A 19,075-nucleotide genomic window follows, 5' to 3' on the forward strand; every position below is an offset into this window, starting at 1 on the left:
TAATATTGTAGCTACAAAGTCAAAGTGAGCCATGCTACACATCTGTGTGATGTTAAATCCTCAGAAGAAACAAGCCTAGTTTTTCCAACTCAGATGACACAAATTATTGATAACTGAGGTGAGAACAACAAAAGTAYGGTGAACTACCTTTCTGTTTCATGAAAGTGTCCTTAAATTACGGAATGTTTGTGAAACTTACAGATTCAGAGAAGCTTAGCTGAGGATGTTTCTTCCATAAATCATAGTTCCTTCCTTGGTTCTTTCCTAAATTATAGTCACCTGCAACTTTGTGGATGCATATTACACTTACTATTACTRTCTTTTTCCTTGAAAGTGATTTTTTTCTTTTTTCCACTGCTACTYAGTGACTTATTTCTCTTCTAGGAATACTGAGGGTATAGTAGTGTGTGCTGTACTGTACTGAGGRTACAGCTACTGGCTGTGACCTGTGCATATTTTACAGAGGTTCAAGCCCCATCTGCAGGATCCATCGGGAACTTTTTTGAGATCTGCAGAGCTGATACATACAGCTCAGTTAGTACCTTTGCTGAAAAGAAGTTTTAACTAGAGCTTCCATGTTTCATCCCTTCAACAAGGGCTGTTCCTTGGCAGAGTGGTCCTAACAGAGTTCTGAGGTTTTTAAAACTTCGGGATAGCTGTCTGGGTTTTAAGGAGACTGGGAAGAGTCATTGGCAGTGTGATAATGTATACAGGCAATCATTTGAGGAGAAAGAAAAGGAATGAGTTAACAACAGGAAGTTCCATGAGAGAAATTCTTTATTCACCTGAAAGTTCACWGTGTGTCTTTATTCTTTGGGTCCTTAGAAATTGTTTATGATAGATTTTTATTGAACAAGCAAAGAAGAGCTGAAGACCAGAGTTTAGTGTGAGTCTTCCCATTGCTGTCCTCCACTTAGTGCCACCATTCTGGTGTGTGGCAGGCAAGGACTTGTCCCATCCACATAGATGGTGGTGCCCAGCAGCAGCATGTAGTCATCTGGCTTTGAAAGGAGCCCTTCTGCACGTGGGTGATAGGACTAGAGGGCTCTAGTCCTGAGTCCATCTGTGATCTCGTGGATTACTAATATGTGRTGTTCCTTTCTGCTCCTGTGGGCTGTTCATGTGTTTCATGGCTTTGTTGCTCCTGACTGTCCAGTGGCACAGATTCACTCAGGCAGGTGGGAAAATATCAGATAGCTCCTGAGGAGTCTTATGGAGTGTGGGATCCATTAGTTCAGACCTGTCAGAGATCACAGAATAGTTTGGGACAGAAGGTACCTTAAAGGTCATCTCGTTCCAGCCCCCCCACCATGGACAGAGACACCTTTCCCTAGACCTAGYCATGTCAGACTTATCACCCCCCACCTCAGTGGATAAGTTTATTACCAAGGTTTGAGCCCTGAATCCTGGCTTCTTCATAAGAGTTATCACATGAAGTTCTTAGTCCATGAGAAACTTCCAGATATATTTACATTGTTATCAATTGTTCAGTCTATGGAGTCCTGTTCATAAAGCTTGATTCATCCACAGTTTGTGTCTAAAGACTTTTCTGCATGTAAAATAACAAGATGAATTTGAGCCCTGGACTTTGACATCAGTCCATTAGGGAAAGAGAAACAGAACCTCATTTAAAGAACAAAGAGAATTTCCTAGCTGGAAAACAGCAATCTCTGAGAATTGTTTTCCAGATTTGCCACCCATCTTTACCTCTCCATCAGTGCAGAATCCTGCAACAAAGAAAAAAATTAAATKAACTGCAGCTTCTTGTGTTACTGCGCTGAACACAGAAGGCAGGTGGAGCTCAGCTGGAATCAGGCATCTCCAGAGGCTGGAGAATGCATGAGACTGCAAATGAGCATTCCTTCATCCAGCAGCTGGAGCCTGATGCATTACTCCCCTTTGACACAGAGAACCTCTTAGACTGCAGTCTCACCTACAGAGTGCTCTCTTGCAGTTCCATAACTCATTATTATTGATTTCCTATTTTAATTACTTTAGTTTTCAAATATAACCTTCTGTCTATGGCTTTTTTTTTTTTTAACTGAAGTAACTTGCTTTCRTATTTCTGGGCATTTTGTAATATACTACTTAATGCTCATGGTTTTCTTTCAAAATCTTTTTTTTTTCCCTCATTCATTGTCACCCAAATGACTTGCTTTTTGCCATACATCAAGTGCATGCTTTTAGTTTACATGTTGGTACATTTAACAAATGTAACAGAGCTGCTATGAGCTCCACCAGGATTGATCTTCAAATCCTTGGGGTCTGTGTGCAAAACCTGACCTGCACTCTAMAAGCTCAGGCTAGAGAAGACTAATGTGTTGCTGTCTTGACTCTTTCAGGAGATGACCTGATGCGCTGTGTGGATCTTTACAATCAAGCCCAGTCCAAGTGGTTTGAGGAGATGGTGACCACCACTCTGGTATGTAGCTTCTAACATTATACCATTGCAAAATTGTMATAGCCTTACAGTTTTCATAATTCACAGCTAGTTCATGCAAAGTAGTGGGGAAAACTGAGCGATAAATCTCACATTTCATTTCCTGTTTTCAGTCCTAAAAACTTTCCCAATGAGGGGAAAGAGAAATAATTGTTTCTTTGCAGAAGGCATTAAACCGTAAACAGTTCAGGGCTGCTTAGTGGCTGGAACACTTGAATTTGTCCTTAGGAACAAGTAATGCACAAGAGAAGCACATGATAAGTCACCAAATCCATTTATACATTAATGAAGTTTTCTATTTCACAATTTTCTTTGGAGTCTCCCCAGAACTGTGTCTTCTGTGGGCTGAACAGTCCCAGTTGTCTCAGCCTGACTTGCTACAAGCTATCTTGGARCACCTCCATGGCCTCCTGGACTCAGTCCAAAAGCTGCACATCCTTCTTGTGCTGCCAGCCCAGACTTGGATACAGTGCTGCAGGTGGGATCTCASCAGAGCAGAGGGGGAGGATCATCTGCATCTACTATACATGTGCTCTGCATATTTGCCCCCGGAGAAGCACAACTTGCAAGTGCACTGGTAGATGGCTCAAGACGGCAGCCAGAATCTGCAGCTGCACAGCAAGTTTGTCAGTTGTGCAATTCAGGCTGATTARCATTTGCAGGCAAGTCTTGGATACAGAGATTGAAAACAGCCCGTGTGTGATCAGCTCAGACAGAGATTAGTTCATACGGAATTATACCAAGTGGAGAGGGTCAAGGTCAGAAGAGTTTTGCTACCTTGTATACCTTCCTSCCTGAAGTTTCTGGTGCAGATACAGTTCTGCAAATGGCACACTGGGTTTGGCGTTCTGGTCTTTCACATCTATGCCCTAGGAGAGAGAGTTTGAGTAGGCCATTTTTTTCTGTAAGGGCAGTACCTCAGCTGGCAGCAGCAGTAGGAGCTCTGTTTACCTCAGTCCTATGCATTACATAAGCTCCTTTGCTCATATTCCTCCCCAGGCAAATAGTCTGTCACCTGAGATTTTTGTGCTGTAATGAATAATGAAGAATGTTTCCCAAGAGAYGTGTAACATATTACAGATAGCACAGGGAAGGCCATGTAGCAGCCTGCCTGCTTATATAAGCTTTGGTTGCCCTCCACCATGATGCTCAGGAACTGGGCACCAGAAATGCCTTCTGAAGAGAGGTTTCATAAGAATAGGCCCCACTGATGTGTGTGTAAATACCAAACTTTCTATGATACAGCAAAGTCCATTACACTGTACGTCTTTAAAGGCAGACTGTCATAGCACGCTGCTTTGGCTGCTGCTGCTCAGATCATGGACTCATGGAATATGCTGTGTTGGAAGGGACCCATCAGCATCATTGACTCCAACTCCTGGCACTGCAAAGGACACCCYAACAATCCCACCATGGGCCTTAGAGTGTTACCCAAACCCTTCTTAAACTCAGACAGGCTTGGAGCTGTGRCCACWTCCCTAGGGARCCTGTTCTAGTGCATGACCACCTTSTGGRTGAAGAACCTTTTCCTAATATCCAACCTAAACCTCCCCCAACTCAGTCCCAGCCATTCCCTTGAGTTCTGACACTTATCACAGGCTGAGGAATCAGTGCTACCTCTCTGCTGTCCCTCATGAGGATGTTGAAGATTAMAGTGGGCCTTTCCTCAGTCTCCTCTTCGCCAGGCTGAACAAACCAAGTGACCTCAGCTGCCTCCCATAAGGCTTCCCCTCCAGACCTTTACTATCTCTGTGGCCCTGCTTTGGAAACTCTTAACAGCTTAATGTCTTTTTTATATTGTGGTGCCCAAAACTGCACACAGGCATCGAAGTGAGGCCRTACCAGAAGGACTAAATGCAGATTTTTGGGGTATGATATCAGAATCCAGAAGAGGGAAGCAGGAAATGTCAGGAAATCACCTGCCTTTCCAAATAAAGTGTTGCTGGGTTCTTCTTACTGCCAGCTGACCAAGGTAGAAACTTGTCCTAGCTCATCATCTGATGAGCTATACTCTTGACAGGTATCTGGTTGGAATGGGGAGTGGTCTGAGCCTTTCTGCTGCCCAAGGGAATCACTGTAACTTGTGTAGCTAGCAATAAAGCACATAACACTTCTTGCAGGAAACAGATTCCCTCTTGCTTGCAGCATCTCTGAAGGCAGTGACTCCACTCTCTGCCTTGGTTGTCTCAGTTWTGGAACCTCTTGGAAAGGTTTGACCTTTTTTCTGTTACTAGGTTCAGGCTGAGATGACTGCTGTTGCTTGCTGTTTCTTATTCTTTGCAGAGCAGAGGAATGTGCAACCACAGAGTCCAGCTCCAAAGCATGACCCTGGGGCAGTATCGCACCTACTGGCAGCCTATTGTGTATCATCCTTTCTCTGGGCCTCCAAGCTCAGGTTCCAGTAAAAATATGGACTTGTTTTTCTTCATGTCCAGGAGCTTGAGAGACTAGAAGTTGAAAGGGTGGAGATGATTCGGCAGCATCTGTGCCAATACACACAGCTGCGGCATGAGACAGACATGTTCAACCAAAGTGTAAGTGTGCTTTTTGTTTGATCTCTGTGGTCTTCACCTTCCTTCAGCTGAACAGAATAATCCATCCTGACCTGATTTGACTGGCTTATGTCAAAGGACATGGGAGAAGTGTCTGCAGTCAGCTTATAAATCTGTGGGAGTACTATGCTGCTTCCCTCCTGCTCCTCCAGAGCTCTCTCTCTCACCTTTCATACTGCTGGATCACAGCTCTTTGCTGCAGGCCAACAACCAGCTGATGTAGAATTGGCCAACATGAGCTGTTGTTAGCTCTCCCAGCAGACTCCTTGAGGTCTTCTGTTCATGCAAGGAAGATGCTGTTGGCAAAAGKAGTATATATATTTTCCTTATTAAAAACTGGCTATTTATCAAATACTAAAATATGGGAAATGCATGCTGACATCAGTATAGTTGTATCTGGTATGAGATGAGGATTGCAGGGCAGGAGTCAGGCTGACTTGCTGCTGCCTGGCACAGGAAGTCTGTCTCTGCTTCCTGTTAAGTGTCCTTCCTCTCTGCTTACCACTGCAAGGCTGCACATTCAGACCTGTCTATTGTCCATCAAATCTCATGTACATGCAGCTCTCACTTGTCTGCACATGCTGTGTAGGCATGCCCATAGCTGCTCTACATGTCAAGAGCAATGACTCTGCTTGAAGTGTGCCCTTGACATTTCTTTTCTTGCTTTCTTCATTTCAGACAGTAGAACTTGTGGATCAGTTGCTTCGGAAAGTGGATCCTGCCAAAGACAGGGAACTGTGGGTCAAAGAACACAAAACTGGAGATATCCGACCTGTGGACATGGAAATATAGACTGATCTATAGTTGGATGTGATGAGTCCACTGAATTCAGCAGGTTAATGTTTGTTTTTAAGGGTCAAAAGAGCATAGGGAAAAGATGGTTTCACTACCAGACACCTTGTAATTTATGCCTGTATGGGCTATCTCTGTTCCATGTAGTCATTACAATGGTCCTCGTTGTGCTAAGCCTTAAGCACCAGACATTCCAGGATGAAAAAACAATGTGTGCTTCCCACCAGAGAYTCCCAATTGCACGCAGCTTCCAGAAGAAATCTGCTTTCTGGTACAGAAAGTGCTCTGTTCTTCAGTGACTTTGTGCTTCACCCCTTGCATGACTGTCTTTATACAGTATGTTAGAACAACCRTGCAGTGAGCCTCTGGCCAGCAAGTAGATAACTGAATATGATGCAGGAGACAAGGAAGTCCTGATCATGAATTCCASGTCTATCACTGACTGCTTTGATGGCCATAGGCAAGTCAATTAACTTCCCTGGCTCCCTCATCTATAAAATATGCGTATCTTGCAGCAATGTTGTGTGAATACATCAATTTCATATAACACTGTCATTCACCATGGCAGTGAAGTGATGGCCCTTCTCCCAAAATCTATGGAGAAGATTCCTGTTCTTCCTGTTTTATACTCCCTCTCAGGAATACATMAATCCATTTTCATGATTTCTGTTGTAGGCCAACTGATAAGTTTGAAAGTGTTACCATCACAATTTTCATCAGGAAAGACTTGGTTGTACTTTATCTACCTCATTAGCTGTCAGAGTGCCCTCAGTGACAGAGAGGTTATATACCAAGGAGTAAATGAGATGTTAAAAATCTTTCCTGCTCATGCAAGGTTTTTCTTCACATAATCTCCTTAAAGACAGTCCTCTAACAGTTTACTTGGGTTTCAGGTTTAAATTTCCTTTGTTGGTTTCTTTRGGTGAGTATCACAGACTTTAATTATTTTTAATTACCAAGTTTGTGCAGCTGAATTTTGGCTTTTATCTTTTTGGAGCCTGATTTTCAAAGGTGCCATGAATATGCGATGTTAGATTGCATTCAGTGTAGATGTAGGTGCCCAGCACTTCTGTACCATCAGAGTCTTCACCTGAGGTTCTTTTCTATGTTACCCTTACTTCAAACCACCAAAAATTCAACACTTCTCCTAGCAAATAGTATTATGTAGTTTGGAGACTRGTTTTGAAAAGGTATTTATTTTCTTCTGCTGTTATTTCTGATTGATTATTCAGTGTCGCTGTTAATATATTTTTCCAGCATTTCATACAATGCAAAGATTCTTCAGATTCTTGCTTTAAATGCAGAAGAAACCTTGATTCTCACCACTGTGGCCTTTACTTAATGTTTACTGTGGTCTTAGCTACAATTTCCCAAACTGTACTATTTCATTTGATCCACAGTTATGCTCCCATTTTATCACATTGTCTTTTTCCCCCCAGGCCCAGAATTGCATATTTCTTTTGTTCTACTGCTATTCCAGGTTTTTGTTCACCATCTTCAAAGTGCTGTGATTAGGTCAYTGAGAGTCAGTATTCTTCTTTACAAATACAAACTGACACAGARAAGTCTTATCTGAAGCATGTTTAAAACATTGCTGCAGTGGTTATTTTTTTGGTTTATCATTTCAAACTGAATTCTCTTGCATCTTTCTATTGCTCGCTTTTTCTTAACCATCTCTTTACTAGTGCAGGTTCATTCCTGTCTTGCAAATGCCTTCACAACTCACTTCTCTGTGCTTCATTAACCTTTATGGTTAGGATCACTATTCCTGGTGTGACACTTCCTGTGCTGCACTTCCATTGCAGATTTTGGAATTTGGATTACTGTTTTACTCTTGATGTTGGAAGAGCATACTCTGATGTGAACCTCACCTAAGTTCCTGCAGAGACCATTACAACACCAGTTGAAGTGTTTGGTTTGCCCGAGTGTCACTTAGTCCTTGAGCTTAGCTGGAGCCCATATGCCTCCCTGGAATCCTCTTCTTCCCTTCTTCCCTCAAGCACAGAGTTGATGATCTCTCCTTTTCAGTCTCTTTTCCAGTGATTCATTTGCTATCTTACTAATTTTTGGGCATATCAGTGTGTACTTTTCCTAACTCTTACCTTGTACTTCAGAGGACAGGCACTTCTTTGTTTTTTAAACCACAAGTGCAGGTTGAATGTTCAAAATGTCAGTGGCCAAAATAATGCAAATACATGAAAGMTGCATTTCAGGTTGCCCCATGTTCTAGGCTGTATTGTATAATTGAAATGAGCAATCTTGACAATGCCTCAGCACATTCTTGTTTTGATTGCAAAGTGAAGCTAGTCGTGCACTTTATACAATATTCTCCTTAATAAATATCTGAAATAATCTGTTAGCAATTACACTTTATTTTTCCTTTTTCTTTAAAGATGTTTGTTATTTTATCTATTTTGGACAGGAAATACTGTCCATTGGCACAGGTTTCTCTGGGAACTGAATTGTGTTTTGGTTCCTCTGCTAAGGTTTATTTAAGCTGCTCTAAATTCTTAGTTGGGTTTTTTAGGGTTTTTTTTGTTGTATTTGTTTGTTTGGGGTGTTTTGTTTGTTTGGAGGTTGTTTTGGTTTTTTTTTTTACTTTTGGTTTTATTTTCTGACAGTTTTCCTGCTTCTAGTTCTTGGTCCATTTGAAATGTTTTAGGGATGTGAGTTGCCCAGAACAGTAATTCTCTTGATGGAATCTGTGTCTTTTACTCACTTCAGTAACCAGAGGAGAGCACAGGTACCTGGCTGTTGATCTTTCCTAGCCCCAGGAGACTCACACACACTTCTGCTCCACAACAGATGAGATGTTTCATCTATGGCATCACTACCATCTGTATTCAGTGGAAGTGTTAGGAAGTTTTGCTGTTGCTTGTAAACATTTTCCACCTTATTTCTTTCAAAAGATTATATTCCTTCCTGATATGACATGCAGACATGGGATCAGTGTTACCTGGCTCATTCTCTTCTCTGACTGATGGATCGTGGTTAGTGTGATACCTTAAGGGTCAGAGCATGCATCTTCAAAGAGGGTAGTGGAATGTTTAAAGGAAAGCATGGGTTCCTGCTCTCKTGTTCATTCCTAAGAAGGTAACTTTGGGAGTTTCAGCATTGCTCTATTTATCTTGCACTGAGTTTCAAAAATGCAGTGGAGCCCAGTCTGTCTTCATGCTCCTCCTAAGCMGCAGCTTCTCCAGAGCAAGATTAAGGTTGGTGTTATATTAAAATACTGGCATGTRTGAATGCTGCACGATGATGCTGCAGTGTAACTGACTGATAGAATACCAAAATAAGTTTCTTACCTCCATACATACTGAGCTTAAGCATCATCTCTTTTGATCTGGCAGCTCACATGCTTGATGTGAATTTTTGSTTGTTTAGTCACTGTGGGTATCAGACTGGCAGGGTTGTCTTACATCTTCATATKCTCTGAGGTCACAGAGCAGGTGGGTTGTCAATTAGTACTGTTTATTTCACTGGCAGAAGTGGAACTAGTGGGAATTTTCCTTTGGTCCTTCGCAGGTAGCTCTGCTTGCCCAGATCTGTTGAAGCCAGAAGCTCAAAACCTGTGTTTTGGGAGTCCTGCCTCACCTGTGGCACCTGTGGAGCTCCCTCTCTGTTTGAGCCATCATGTCACACATTTGTCCTGTGCTGGATAGCTCTTTGGCAATCTCTGTTTCAAGCCAGAGTCTTTTGTCTTAGCAGAAGGGCTTCCTGATTTCCTGTGGTTTCAGATGTGTTGAGTGTCAGCTTGCCAACTGTACCCTCAGCTGCCATACAGAATGAAAACTTTTTATTCATTAGCCATACCTTCCTGCTTATGTCTTCAGACTCATCTTCTGGCACAGCTGAAATTCTTCCTCTAAGGTATTCTTTCAGCTTATTTCCTAGTAGAACTCATTCTGGGTCCAGTGCTGTTGGCTGATTTCTGTTGGAGTTTATGAGCTGAAAGCAGTGAGTCCTTCACCACATGGACCAAATGCACTCTTCTCCCATTAGCAGCAAGATTCCAGTTTCTTTCTTGGAGCAATATCCAAAAAAGCCTAATTCTCAGATTTCCAACCTGATCCAGATTCAATCATCTCTGTAGCTCACTCTTGTTCATCACTTCTATGGGTTGGATATCTTTTGAAAGACTTTGGTTGCTCCTTTACAGGGACATTAGTTCATTATTGGACACTGGAATTTTAGAAGATAGCTTTAATTTTTTTTTAACTCTAAAATACTGTAACAGCAGTGAAAATCATACAGAAATGTGTTACATTTCTAGACTCCTCTCCCCTTCTTAGCCCTTTCTGAGCCCCTGGGATGCAGTTGTGCTTCCCCATATGTTGCACAGGTATGGTGAACACTGAAATCGCACTTCCTTGAGTGCCTAACAGGCAGCATGCAAACTTACGCACTGCTTCTTTTTCCCTTTATGCAGCTTTATTTTTTTCACTTGGTTTTTTTTTTTTTTCCCTCACAGGAATTTTCTGTCAGGCACTCACAGGTAACTTTTATATGTTAGTAGCAGTCATAGTTTTTCAGGCTTTGTCAGAACGTCCTTTAAATTGCCCCTGTTTTTAATGCCATTATTTAAGTATTTGCTGCAAGTTAGGCTTGTTGTGTACAAACGTGTATTCTTCATCTGTTCTTTGGAAGTGCTCAACACTCAGAGATTTCTTGAAATACAACAGGGAGCCAAAAGGTAAGAGTCTTTGAAAATCAGGCTAACAAATAGAGATGCACAAGCCTCTTTTTTTCTTTCTTGGACTCAAGTGCATGGATAAAATAAATATTAAGAAACACGAAATACTTAATATGTAAGATCTRTGCAGCTCCCAGCATCTCCAGTAGTGTTCTTGTGTCGAGCCACAGCCAGAACACACCTCTAGAGTATGGACCCACAGGTCACCTACTGGTGCAGCTGTAAAAACTTATATCCATAATTCAGTGACAAAGCAGCTCTGCCCRTCTGTTTCTTCAGTCACACATAGGGAGAGAAAGGGCACTGCTTACCCAGGTGGGTCCTTCACTACCCAGCACCTTAAGAAATCCAAACAAGCACTTTGAAGGTCCCCCTGGAATGAGTAGATGTGACTTCTTGATGTGATTATTTGATTGTTTCTTTCTGAACTGAAAAGATATTTGCTATTTCATAGTATCTCATGTGCTCTTGTCCACTACTGCAGCCTGCTCTGTCTGTTCCCAGAGATGGCAGGCAGAGTCTGCCTAGTGTCCTGAGGGCAGTCCTGGTCACCCTGACATTTCTCTCATTTGGCAAGAACTGCATCTTCAAAAGGCAGTGTCAAAATAGCAGTTTTCAAAATAATGAGCTTTTCRGTTCACAGACCTTTCTGAAAAGCCTGTAAGTATTTTCCTACCCACTATGTGTTGAAGTGGGAGAGTGACGTCGCAGAAATTGCTGAAGCATGGGCTCTGAGGATTCTTGCTGTGTGCACATTCCTTCCATCCTTGCACAGGGATGGGGAATGGGCAGTAGGTGTCCTGTGTGCACCAGAGGTGTCTGACAAGGCACCACAGGAGCCTACTGGTCACATTTATCTTAATCAGGTGGGCAAGAGTCACAGATAAATTCACATTAAAAACAGACACGTAGGGCAGGGAGATAGTTTCCTCAGTCGCATCTCTCTCAGACCCTTATGGGTCTAATAAGAGGCCCATCATTCTCCCAATTCTGCTGAGCAGTTGAAAATCAGTGATGAAATGTTCCCTTGCTTGGTGCAGAGCTCTCCCACTCACTGGGTTGCACCCATGGGAGAGGGGAAGGTGCCAGTGCTCCCCTGAGGGCTGGAGAACAGAACACAGTGTGGCATTGACAGCGCAGAGACMCCGCACTGCCCAAACACCAGCTCAGTGTGCTGACTGCTGTGCTTCAAGAGCTTGGAGCACACAGCCTGCCTGTCACACAATGGGAATGAAGTCTTTCCTGGCAGCAAATCCTTGTCTTTTCCTGAAAAACATTATTATATGTATAATAACCATTATTTTGTCTTCCATTCGATTTTATTCAYATGAATGGTGCATCTTTCACTTTTACTTTTCCCTTTCCATTGTTACTGTAGCCAGCCCTTCATCAATGAAATCCACCACTGTTCAGGACCTTTCCTTTAATTTTGAAATTTCATAGAACATATCTGTTATTTCAATGTGCTGACCAAACTTCATGCTTTTTGGGTGTTTTTTGAGAGCTTTAAGAGCTTTTTTGAGAGGTTATTTTGGTTTTTATTTTGGATTTTTCTTATCAGCTACCAGGTTTGGAAGTGTAATAACTTCTTTTTGTGCTAGCCACAGTTTCTTTTTTCTTCCTGGACATTTTTACTGAAGGGACCAACATAGCACAATTCAGCTTAAATTTCTAATCCCATGCATTCCTCAAGGCAGAAACCTTTTGTGCCTACTGATGCATCTGAATCTAAGAATTGTACGTGGATAAAATCTTTCATAGACCAATAAAAAAATAAGATTAATCATATAATAATTACAGAAAAAAATGTATAGATTTGAAACATTCAAATTTAATTCCCTCAACTTACATTAAGTTGACCTATTTCAGGTGTGTCATAAGAGACAAACTCAGTGGATATTCAGAAAAAAAGCTTTCTAGCTGCTCCATCCAGGTTCAGTGAGTGGACAGGACTATAATTTTGAATATATGCAGTCTTTTAGGGCTACTGATTTAACAAGTAATTGAGTAATGGCTTGTATTACAACCCTATTAAAATTCTAGATTTTTTTTAAAAAGCTAGTAGATCTCCTTGAAGTGCCTCTTTAAATAGTATCTGCTACAAACATGTAAAATACACAGATTAACCCTAAAAATTACCAAATCTCAAGAGCAGCCATTGTGCACAGATCTGTGCAGGATTCTCAGCCCCCTTCCTTGCTCTGAACTGTGCACACTTTTAGGACATCCACATCTCCAGGAGACCTGCCTTTGTTTCTGGTAATTTACTATCCAGCTCAGGCRTCCTAAGTTCTCAATGCCAAAAACTGAATAAAAAAAAATTAGACTTAAAAGCAACTGCATTGAAGCTAATCTTTGGATCCATCCTTCAATGTATGAGTCTTAGTAGAATAAGCAGGGAAATCTGCATAAAAATAGTACTCAGTGATAATTGTGCATAAAAGAGTTGTTACACTTTATTGCATAAAATTAATAATAATAAGAAGAAAAACACACAAGTATTTTTTTACAGCAGTTGCTGAGAAAAATTGGAACTCAAAAGCTGAATGTGATTTCAGGGATCTCTCATCTGCTATCATAATAATCTTAGTCGTTAATCCCAGAATTTGGGAATGGTTGACCTGAAATCCCTTGTTCCTTTGGAGTTTTTTTATGAAATGGCTGAGATTATCAGAATAGCCTAAAGAATTTGGGTGTCCACACTCTTTTAGGTCAAAAACACTCTTTAGGAACAGCAGCCTCTATCCATTATGAAAACAGCAGGTACTTCTCCTTAGATGATTTTCTTGTGTGAGCATTCCACGGGGCAGTTCTGCAAACACTGTAGCAGGAGAGATTCCCAGGCAGGCCAGATTACCATACACTAAAACAGTGTTTTTTACCAAAATAAAGTTGATTATTTGGTCCTTTTTATGTAMGTTTTCCTAAATACTTCTAAATTTCTAGGAAAGTTGTCTTTTGCCAGTACTAATGACTTGTTTTTMAAGATGCTTAACCAAAATTTTATAGCTTCCCATAAATTTTGGCTGACTAGACTCCTTAGTTTATTTCTCATACAGCCTCAGTCTGGGTTACTAGTAAATCTTGGATCATTGTGGGAGTTATAGGATGCCTTTTGTTCCCTGAGGATAGATGAAGGAATCACTTACTGAACTTAAGTTGAATGAAGAAAAGATTTAAGGGGCAGATCTTCAGCTTGGGTCAACTGGCCGGGTTCAGTGGAAGCTACTTGATGTCAGCTGTGGATCTTGTCCTTCAGTGTTGAAGGCATTTCCTATATGTAATTTTTCTGTGTTACTGTAAAACAATTTCATATGGTTAAACTGTATTTTCCTATATTGTTCTGCAAGTTTATATACACCATAGTGCTCATCTCATCTCCTGTAAAATAAACTGTACAGAGACAATGAGCATGGAATTGTCTTTACCCAGTTGCTTTTACTTCTCCCACAATCTCCACACCTTGTGAGTGCAGTGTCTTGGTCAGACACTCTGTGGAGTGCCACTTGATATGATCTTACTGCAGCTTGAATTTGCAATCACATCACTGGGATGTAGTCTACTTGTACTTACCCTTTTCAGATCTTCACATGATATTCAAACACATATGGTTCCTCCCTTTTTTTTTTTTCTTTCAGAAATCAATTTAAAAACAGCCTGTGGTTAAGCAGTTCTTTAACAAGCCATCAAGCTGACCATAAGCATCCTGAGAGCAGCTGCCWTGGGATGGRTGTGTTTTCATGTTTTGAGTGATCTGGAGCTCTTCCCCACCCAATGAGTCCTTTACCTTCAAGCTTCACATGCAGCTYGAAGCTCAGTTGAAAACACTGCTATAAAATGTTGTTAATAAWTTTTTCTCCTTTCAATATTTTTTATCTGAAAATTAAGCTAAAAGTTCTCCTGAACAAAGGGTCAAATATTGTAGGTTCTTATTTGTAAAATACAGAAGATGGTGCTATGTCATGCATTTTTTTTTAAGCAACTTGCCACTTAAACCCTGGGACTATGTGTCCAGTGTGCTTTTGCTCCCCTGTACTTGAAAGCCCTTTCTTTACCTCAAGGTGCATTTTTTTTGGAGTGCAAGTGCAAACTTTCACAGCAGGTATCAGAGAGCCTCCCTCTTCTTTAAGAGGGCTCCAGACTGAGAGTGTACAGCCTTCAGAGAACTGAGCTGTGGCAGTTGAAAATGGTGAGGTGTGTTAGCAGGGCTGATGATGKAGCCCACAGCAGAGATCATCCTCTCTGCCACATCACTGAAAGTTGTCTGCTTTTTCAAATCTGGCTTTGTCACCACAATTGACTCATCCTTGTGCACTGATAGTTTTCAGTGCCTCAATGTCCCCCAATTCAGAACAGGGCCAGGAAAGAGGAGGTGACAGGYCATGTCCTGTGTTGTGCCATGTGACGTATTTATAACAGTTTTATTTTCTTCACATATGGCCTTGACTCATGGTCATCACAGGACCACACCAGATTTTAGCCATTTTACTTATTTCAAGCACTACTGCTTAAACCTGTTTTGAAACTTGATGAGATTTCAGGGAAAAGCCTTGCACTTACAGTATTTTTCTAGGGCAAAGCACTGGCAGGGCAGAACATGAGGCCTTTCTCAAAGAGTAGGGCATAACCTGCRGTTAGAAAGAAGTGATGCTGAACCTTTGTACTGTGAGAGGCTATGATTTTGGAAGTACCAAGACACACAGCATGTGTGCCAGATGGATGTCAGGGTGTCAAGATTGGAAAGTGGCCCTCTAATCCTCTACTGGACAATTCTTTTCCCTGATGGAACCCAGTGGAGTACTTTCTAGCATTTTCTAATGTTTGGCTTAAATAACCATCACAAATAGTCACATTTCCTGAAGAAAAATATGCTGAGCAATAATGTCAGGAAGCAGCAAGAATCAAGGTTGCTCCATGAGGGTGGAACAAACCAGGGGTTCAGTGACCACAGCACAGGCAGAGTGCTGACCAGGGACACAGGTCTGTAAAGTATGAGAAAAGCAGGGTGTGGTAACTGTTCATCGGCATCCCAAGAAAAGGTAAGGTGAAGAACCAGGTTGATCCATGGAATTTTGTCAGGAGCAATAGAAAATGAGGCAGACATAGGTCTAAGTGACAAAGGTTACAACRAAAGCGTGATGTCCATCCAAGAAGAAAAGGAGGAAAAACTGCACCTACAACACACCGGAGATACCTCCACCATGTCTCAGGCCTGAACTCAAGCAGTGCTCCTGGAACAGTGGGCAGCCCTAAGGCAGGTAAATCCTGTTGGTGTGCTTGGGGCCTRACAATGATCTGTTGGATCTGTCTTCATCTGTGTTGGCCACTGTACACATGGAGAAACAACTCTGCCTTGCAGGGCTTGGGATGGATAGACAGCCAGCCTACAGAAGGGCACAGATGCTCATGATGATTTGCAGTGTTCATGGAAGGATTCACACAAGGCTATTGAAATAGGAGCAGACATAGCTACTGCTCTGAGTAAATTGAAGAGGTTAAAACTTATGCTAAAGGTGAATGGGCTGAAAGGGKTTTTAAACCTTCAGAGGTCAATTTGACCTATGTTCTGCATGAGGCCCTAAAAGTAAAGCTATGTCTAAAGTAAAAGTAAAGCTACGTGCAAAGTTAAAGCAATTGGTTTAACTCAGATCTTAAAATCTTCCCTGGTTTGCTACACTACCACCATTTCTGTCACGTAGTTTTTGTTAATACAATGACAATTTCTGAACTCATGGTCAAGATCAAATGGCCCAGGGAATGCTGTTTGCACAGCTTACTTTGAACTAACCTCACACACAACGGAAGTTTCAGCAGTGATGATCTTCTAGCTTGACTAAACCACAGAAATGTCATATTTCTTACTTGGGGAAATTACTGTCTTGGTCCTTGTACAAATGAAAAAAATTACCAACAGGCACTAGTGAAGTATTCATTGTAGGAACAAACAGTCCAACCTCAGTGGTCTGTGCTGCAGGCTGTTTGCAGTGGTATCTTCACAAGTCCCTGAAAGCAGAGGATGAAAACCTCCAGCTCTGATTTGATTTTGACTTCCTGTTTTATGAAGTAGAAAACAAACACTCAAGTCTCCCAGAGCTACAGCATAAGTTACAGTCTTTTTATTTACAGAGCTATGATTTTTTTTTTCCTTTTATTTCAGAGTTCACAAATGTTTAAAGACTGTGTCATTTGTCTCTGGTTCTTTGCTCAAATAGACTGGGATTGKTTTTTTGTATCAGTTTCTTGGATGTCTTTAAGCTGAGTTCTACAGTGCCAGTCAGCTCTGCTCRCAGGCTTCAGGGACTCTTCCCACTGACTGCCTTTTCACTTTCTGCAAGTTTATGTAAAAGGGAGGAAGACTTCTGGATGCACTGTGACGGAATGTGGAAATGTGGGGGTTAAGTCCAGGCACCCTCCTAAAACTGCTCACAGTTCTTAGGGATCTTTCATATTGGCGCACATGAACATGAAAATGCCTGCAAATTGTGTGCAGCTGTGTAGTTAACAGCCTGGTTGCTGTGGTGCTTACATATATTAGAGGCAGATGTGTGCTCAATGCCTTTTTGCTCTGTGTTGCTTTATGCTTTTTTGCTGTTGCTGAAACAAATTCATTTCTTATCTCCCAAGTCTGTGGAAAGTAAAACTCTGGATTAGGCCAAAGGTCCATGTACTCAAGTGCACTGGCATGACAGTGACTAGTAAGCACCAGTTTCATAGGGAAGGGTGGGGTAAGAAAGCTTTGTTATGAATTACATGAAGTACATTGTGATTCATCCTTAGATTACACTTTGATCCTCTGCTCTGGGACTCTCTTCCCCARCAGTGTCAGTGTTGTAGTTAAACAGCATTTGGCAGATTTTCTTGTCTCCCAGGAGCTGATTTCAGAACTCATATAACCTTCCCATAGCATCATGTAMAAACAGCTGCACAGAAATGGATGATATGAAGCATCTCCTTCCGCTACCTACTGCTCTGCACCTTTCCAGGTTAATGTGTTGTCTTAGTTCTGGTGTGGCAAGAGCAGCCTCTTGCTTTTGCAATCAGCCCATGATCTGACAATTCACTGTTTTGTTCTTTCCCTCCTGCCCCGATGATTTGCTGTCCAGGGTGAACAGTTCTGACCCAASTCTTCCTGCTATGTGCCTGACCTAGTTCTGCCCTGTTCTCACCAGGTGGGATGAACAGAACCACACAAGATTTTTAAGATGTAGACCCACTGAGGATGACATAATGCTGGGTGGCTATTTCTTTCCTAGTAATTGTAGCACTTTTTTATTTATGTTGCTTTTCCTCCTGACAGTCCCCCTGCTCTGCAATTCCTCACCTCAGAGGAATTTTAGCTAACAGCTGTTAGAATTTTGGTTAACAGCTATATGAAAGCACTGTTTTGAATTTGTTGCTAAAAAATTGTTTTGCAATTCTTATGGATTCTGTTGTCTAAAAGAGTAATATTAAATCTGGAGAAAGATTTGTATCTTCTAAAATCTTAGAAAATAAGTATAACCTCTATGATGTGGTACTGGCGAAGAGGCCTAGAGAAGCATTTTGGGCACAAGCTTGGTTTAAAAGCGAAGTGGTTATGACAGTGAAGATACAAAATCCTCTACAATCTGTGTGTGGAGCTGTGAGTAACCACCAAGGCATTRACTCCAGGCAATGGCTCCAGCACAATGTAGTCAGTGTAAATGGTCTTCTTGTACAAATACTGCCTCTGTTGCTTTTGATCTGGGCTGTTTTTAGCTGTCTGTCCTGGCTAAAGAGACGGGTGTCTGCCCAGGAAGGCAGGAACCTTCCTGGAATGGAGAATATGACCCCCTTCCCTCCAAACTGTTATAACTTTGAAACAATGGCGCTTTCAGGCAAAGATACAGGAAAATAACGGTTCTTTACCACTATGTGTGTACACATACATATATCAAGACAAACAAACAACAGCGGCAGCAACAACAAACAGAACAATCCAATGTCCCCGTTCCGGCTGTCACCCCCGGTGCAGTTCCGGTCCCGGCCGGCAGGGGCGCTGGTGGCTGTGGCCGGGCGGGCACGGTGCGGTGGCGCGGATGCGGCTGCAGGGGGCGCTGTGGCGCTGTGGCGCTGTGGCTCCAGCCCCGCTGTCTCTGCCCCCTCATGAGGCGCGGGCCGCTCGGGCCATGGCGGGCGGGAGGCACGGCTCCCTCACAAAACACACCGGCGGCAGCCAGCCGCAGTGCCACCKGTGAAAAACGAGAATCRCTCTCCTGATCAAATTTAAAAGGTTTTAATAAATGACAATAGGGTAYSTAAAAGMAAAAGAAGACGACGTCGGGTGCTTGGCGATCTGCCAGAGGCAMGCCTGSTATTGACAGRAGACRTCTTTAAATAMATTTCGTATTGCATCAGCTTRATGCCTATTCATAGGCATTTATGYATATTCCCAGGAGGACAGTCAGGTATTCCCGCCGACTCTCTTCACAGCTGTTGCACTGACTCTACTAACCTATGTGAATTGTAAAGTTTGTTCCTGTCTTCTAGAAATACTTTATTTAGAAATAAGCAGCTTGTAATAACTGTAAAATAATTATATATTCCTATGATGACACTTGCTGTTACCTACTTAGAAAT

The 19,075-nt window shown here is 42.0% G+C and overlaps 1 protein-coding gene across 7 annotated transcripts in view; it reads left to right on the plus strand.

The window, feature by feature from the left end:
* The window catches only part of GAS7 (growth arrest specific 7), a 104,850-nt gene that overhangs the window by 83,138 nt on the left and 2,637 nt on the right, over window positions 1–19,075 (plus strand). For 5 of the 7 annotated variants that reach the window (XM_057374088.1, XM_057374089.1, XM_057374086.1 and 2 more), the window contains 3 exons: window positions 2,343–2,422; window positions 4,876–4,974; window positions 5,671–10,232. In XM_057374088.1, coding sequence (XP_057230071.1) covers window positions 2,343–2,422; window positions 4,876–4,974; window positions 5,671–5,784 — 293 coding nt within the window. In that variant the 3' untranslated portion in view covers window positions 5,785–10,232. Of the gene's footprint in view, window positions 1–2,342; window positions 2,423–4,875; window positions 4,975–5,670; window positions 10,233–14,115; window positions 14,402–19,075 lie in introns of those variants that run through there. The other 2 variants (XM_057374092.1, XM_057374090.1) reach the window with 2 other exon arrangements.

Source organism: Malurus melanocephalus, unplaced genomic scaffold, assembly GCF_030028575.1.
Source record: "Malurus melanocephalus ecotype Western Australia unplaced genomic scaffold, MMel_1.1 scaffold_215, whole genome shotgun sequence".
In the NCBI taxonomy this organism is placed as follows: Eukaryota; Metazoa; Chordata; class Aves; order Passeriformes; family Maluridae; genus Malurus; species Malurus melanocephalus.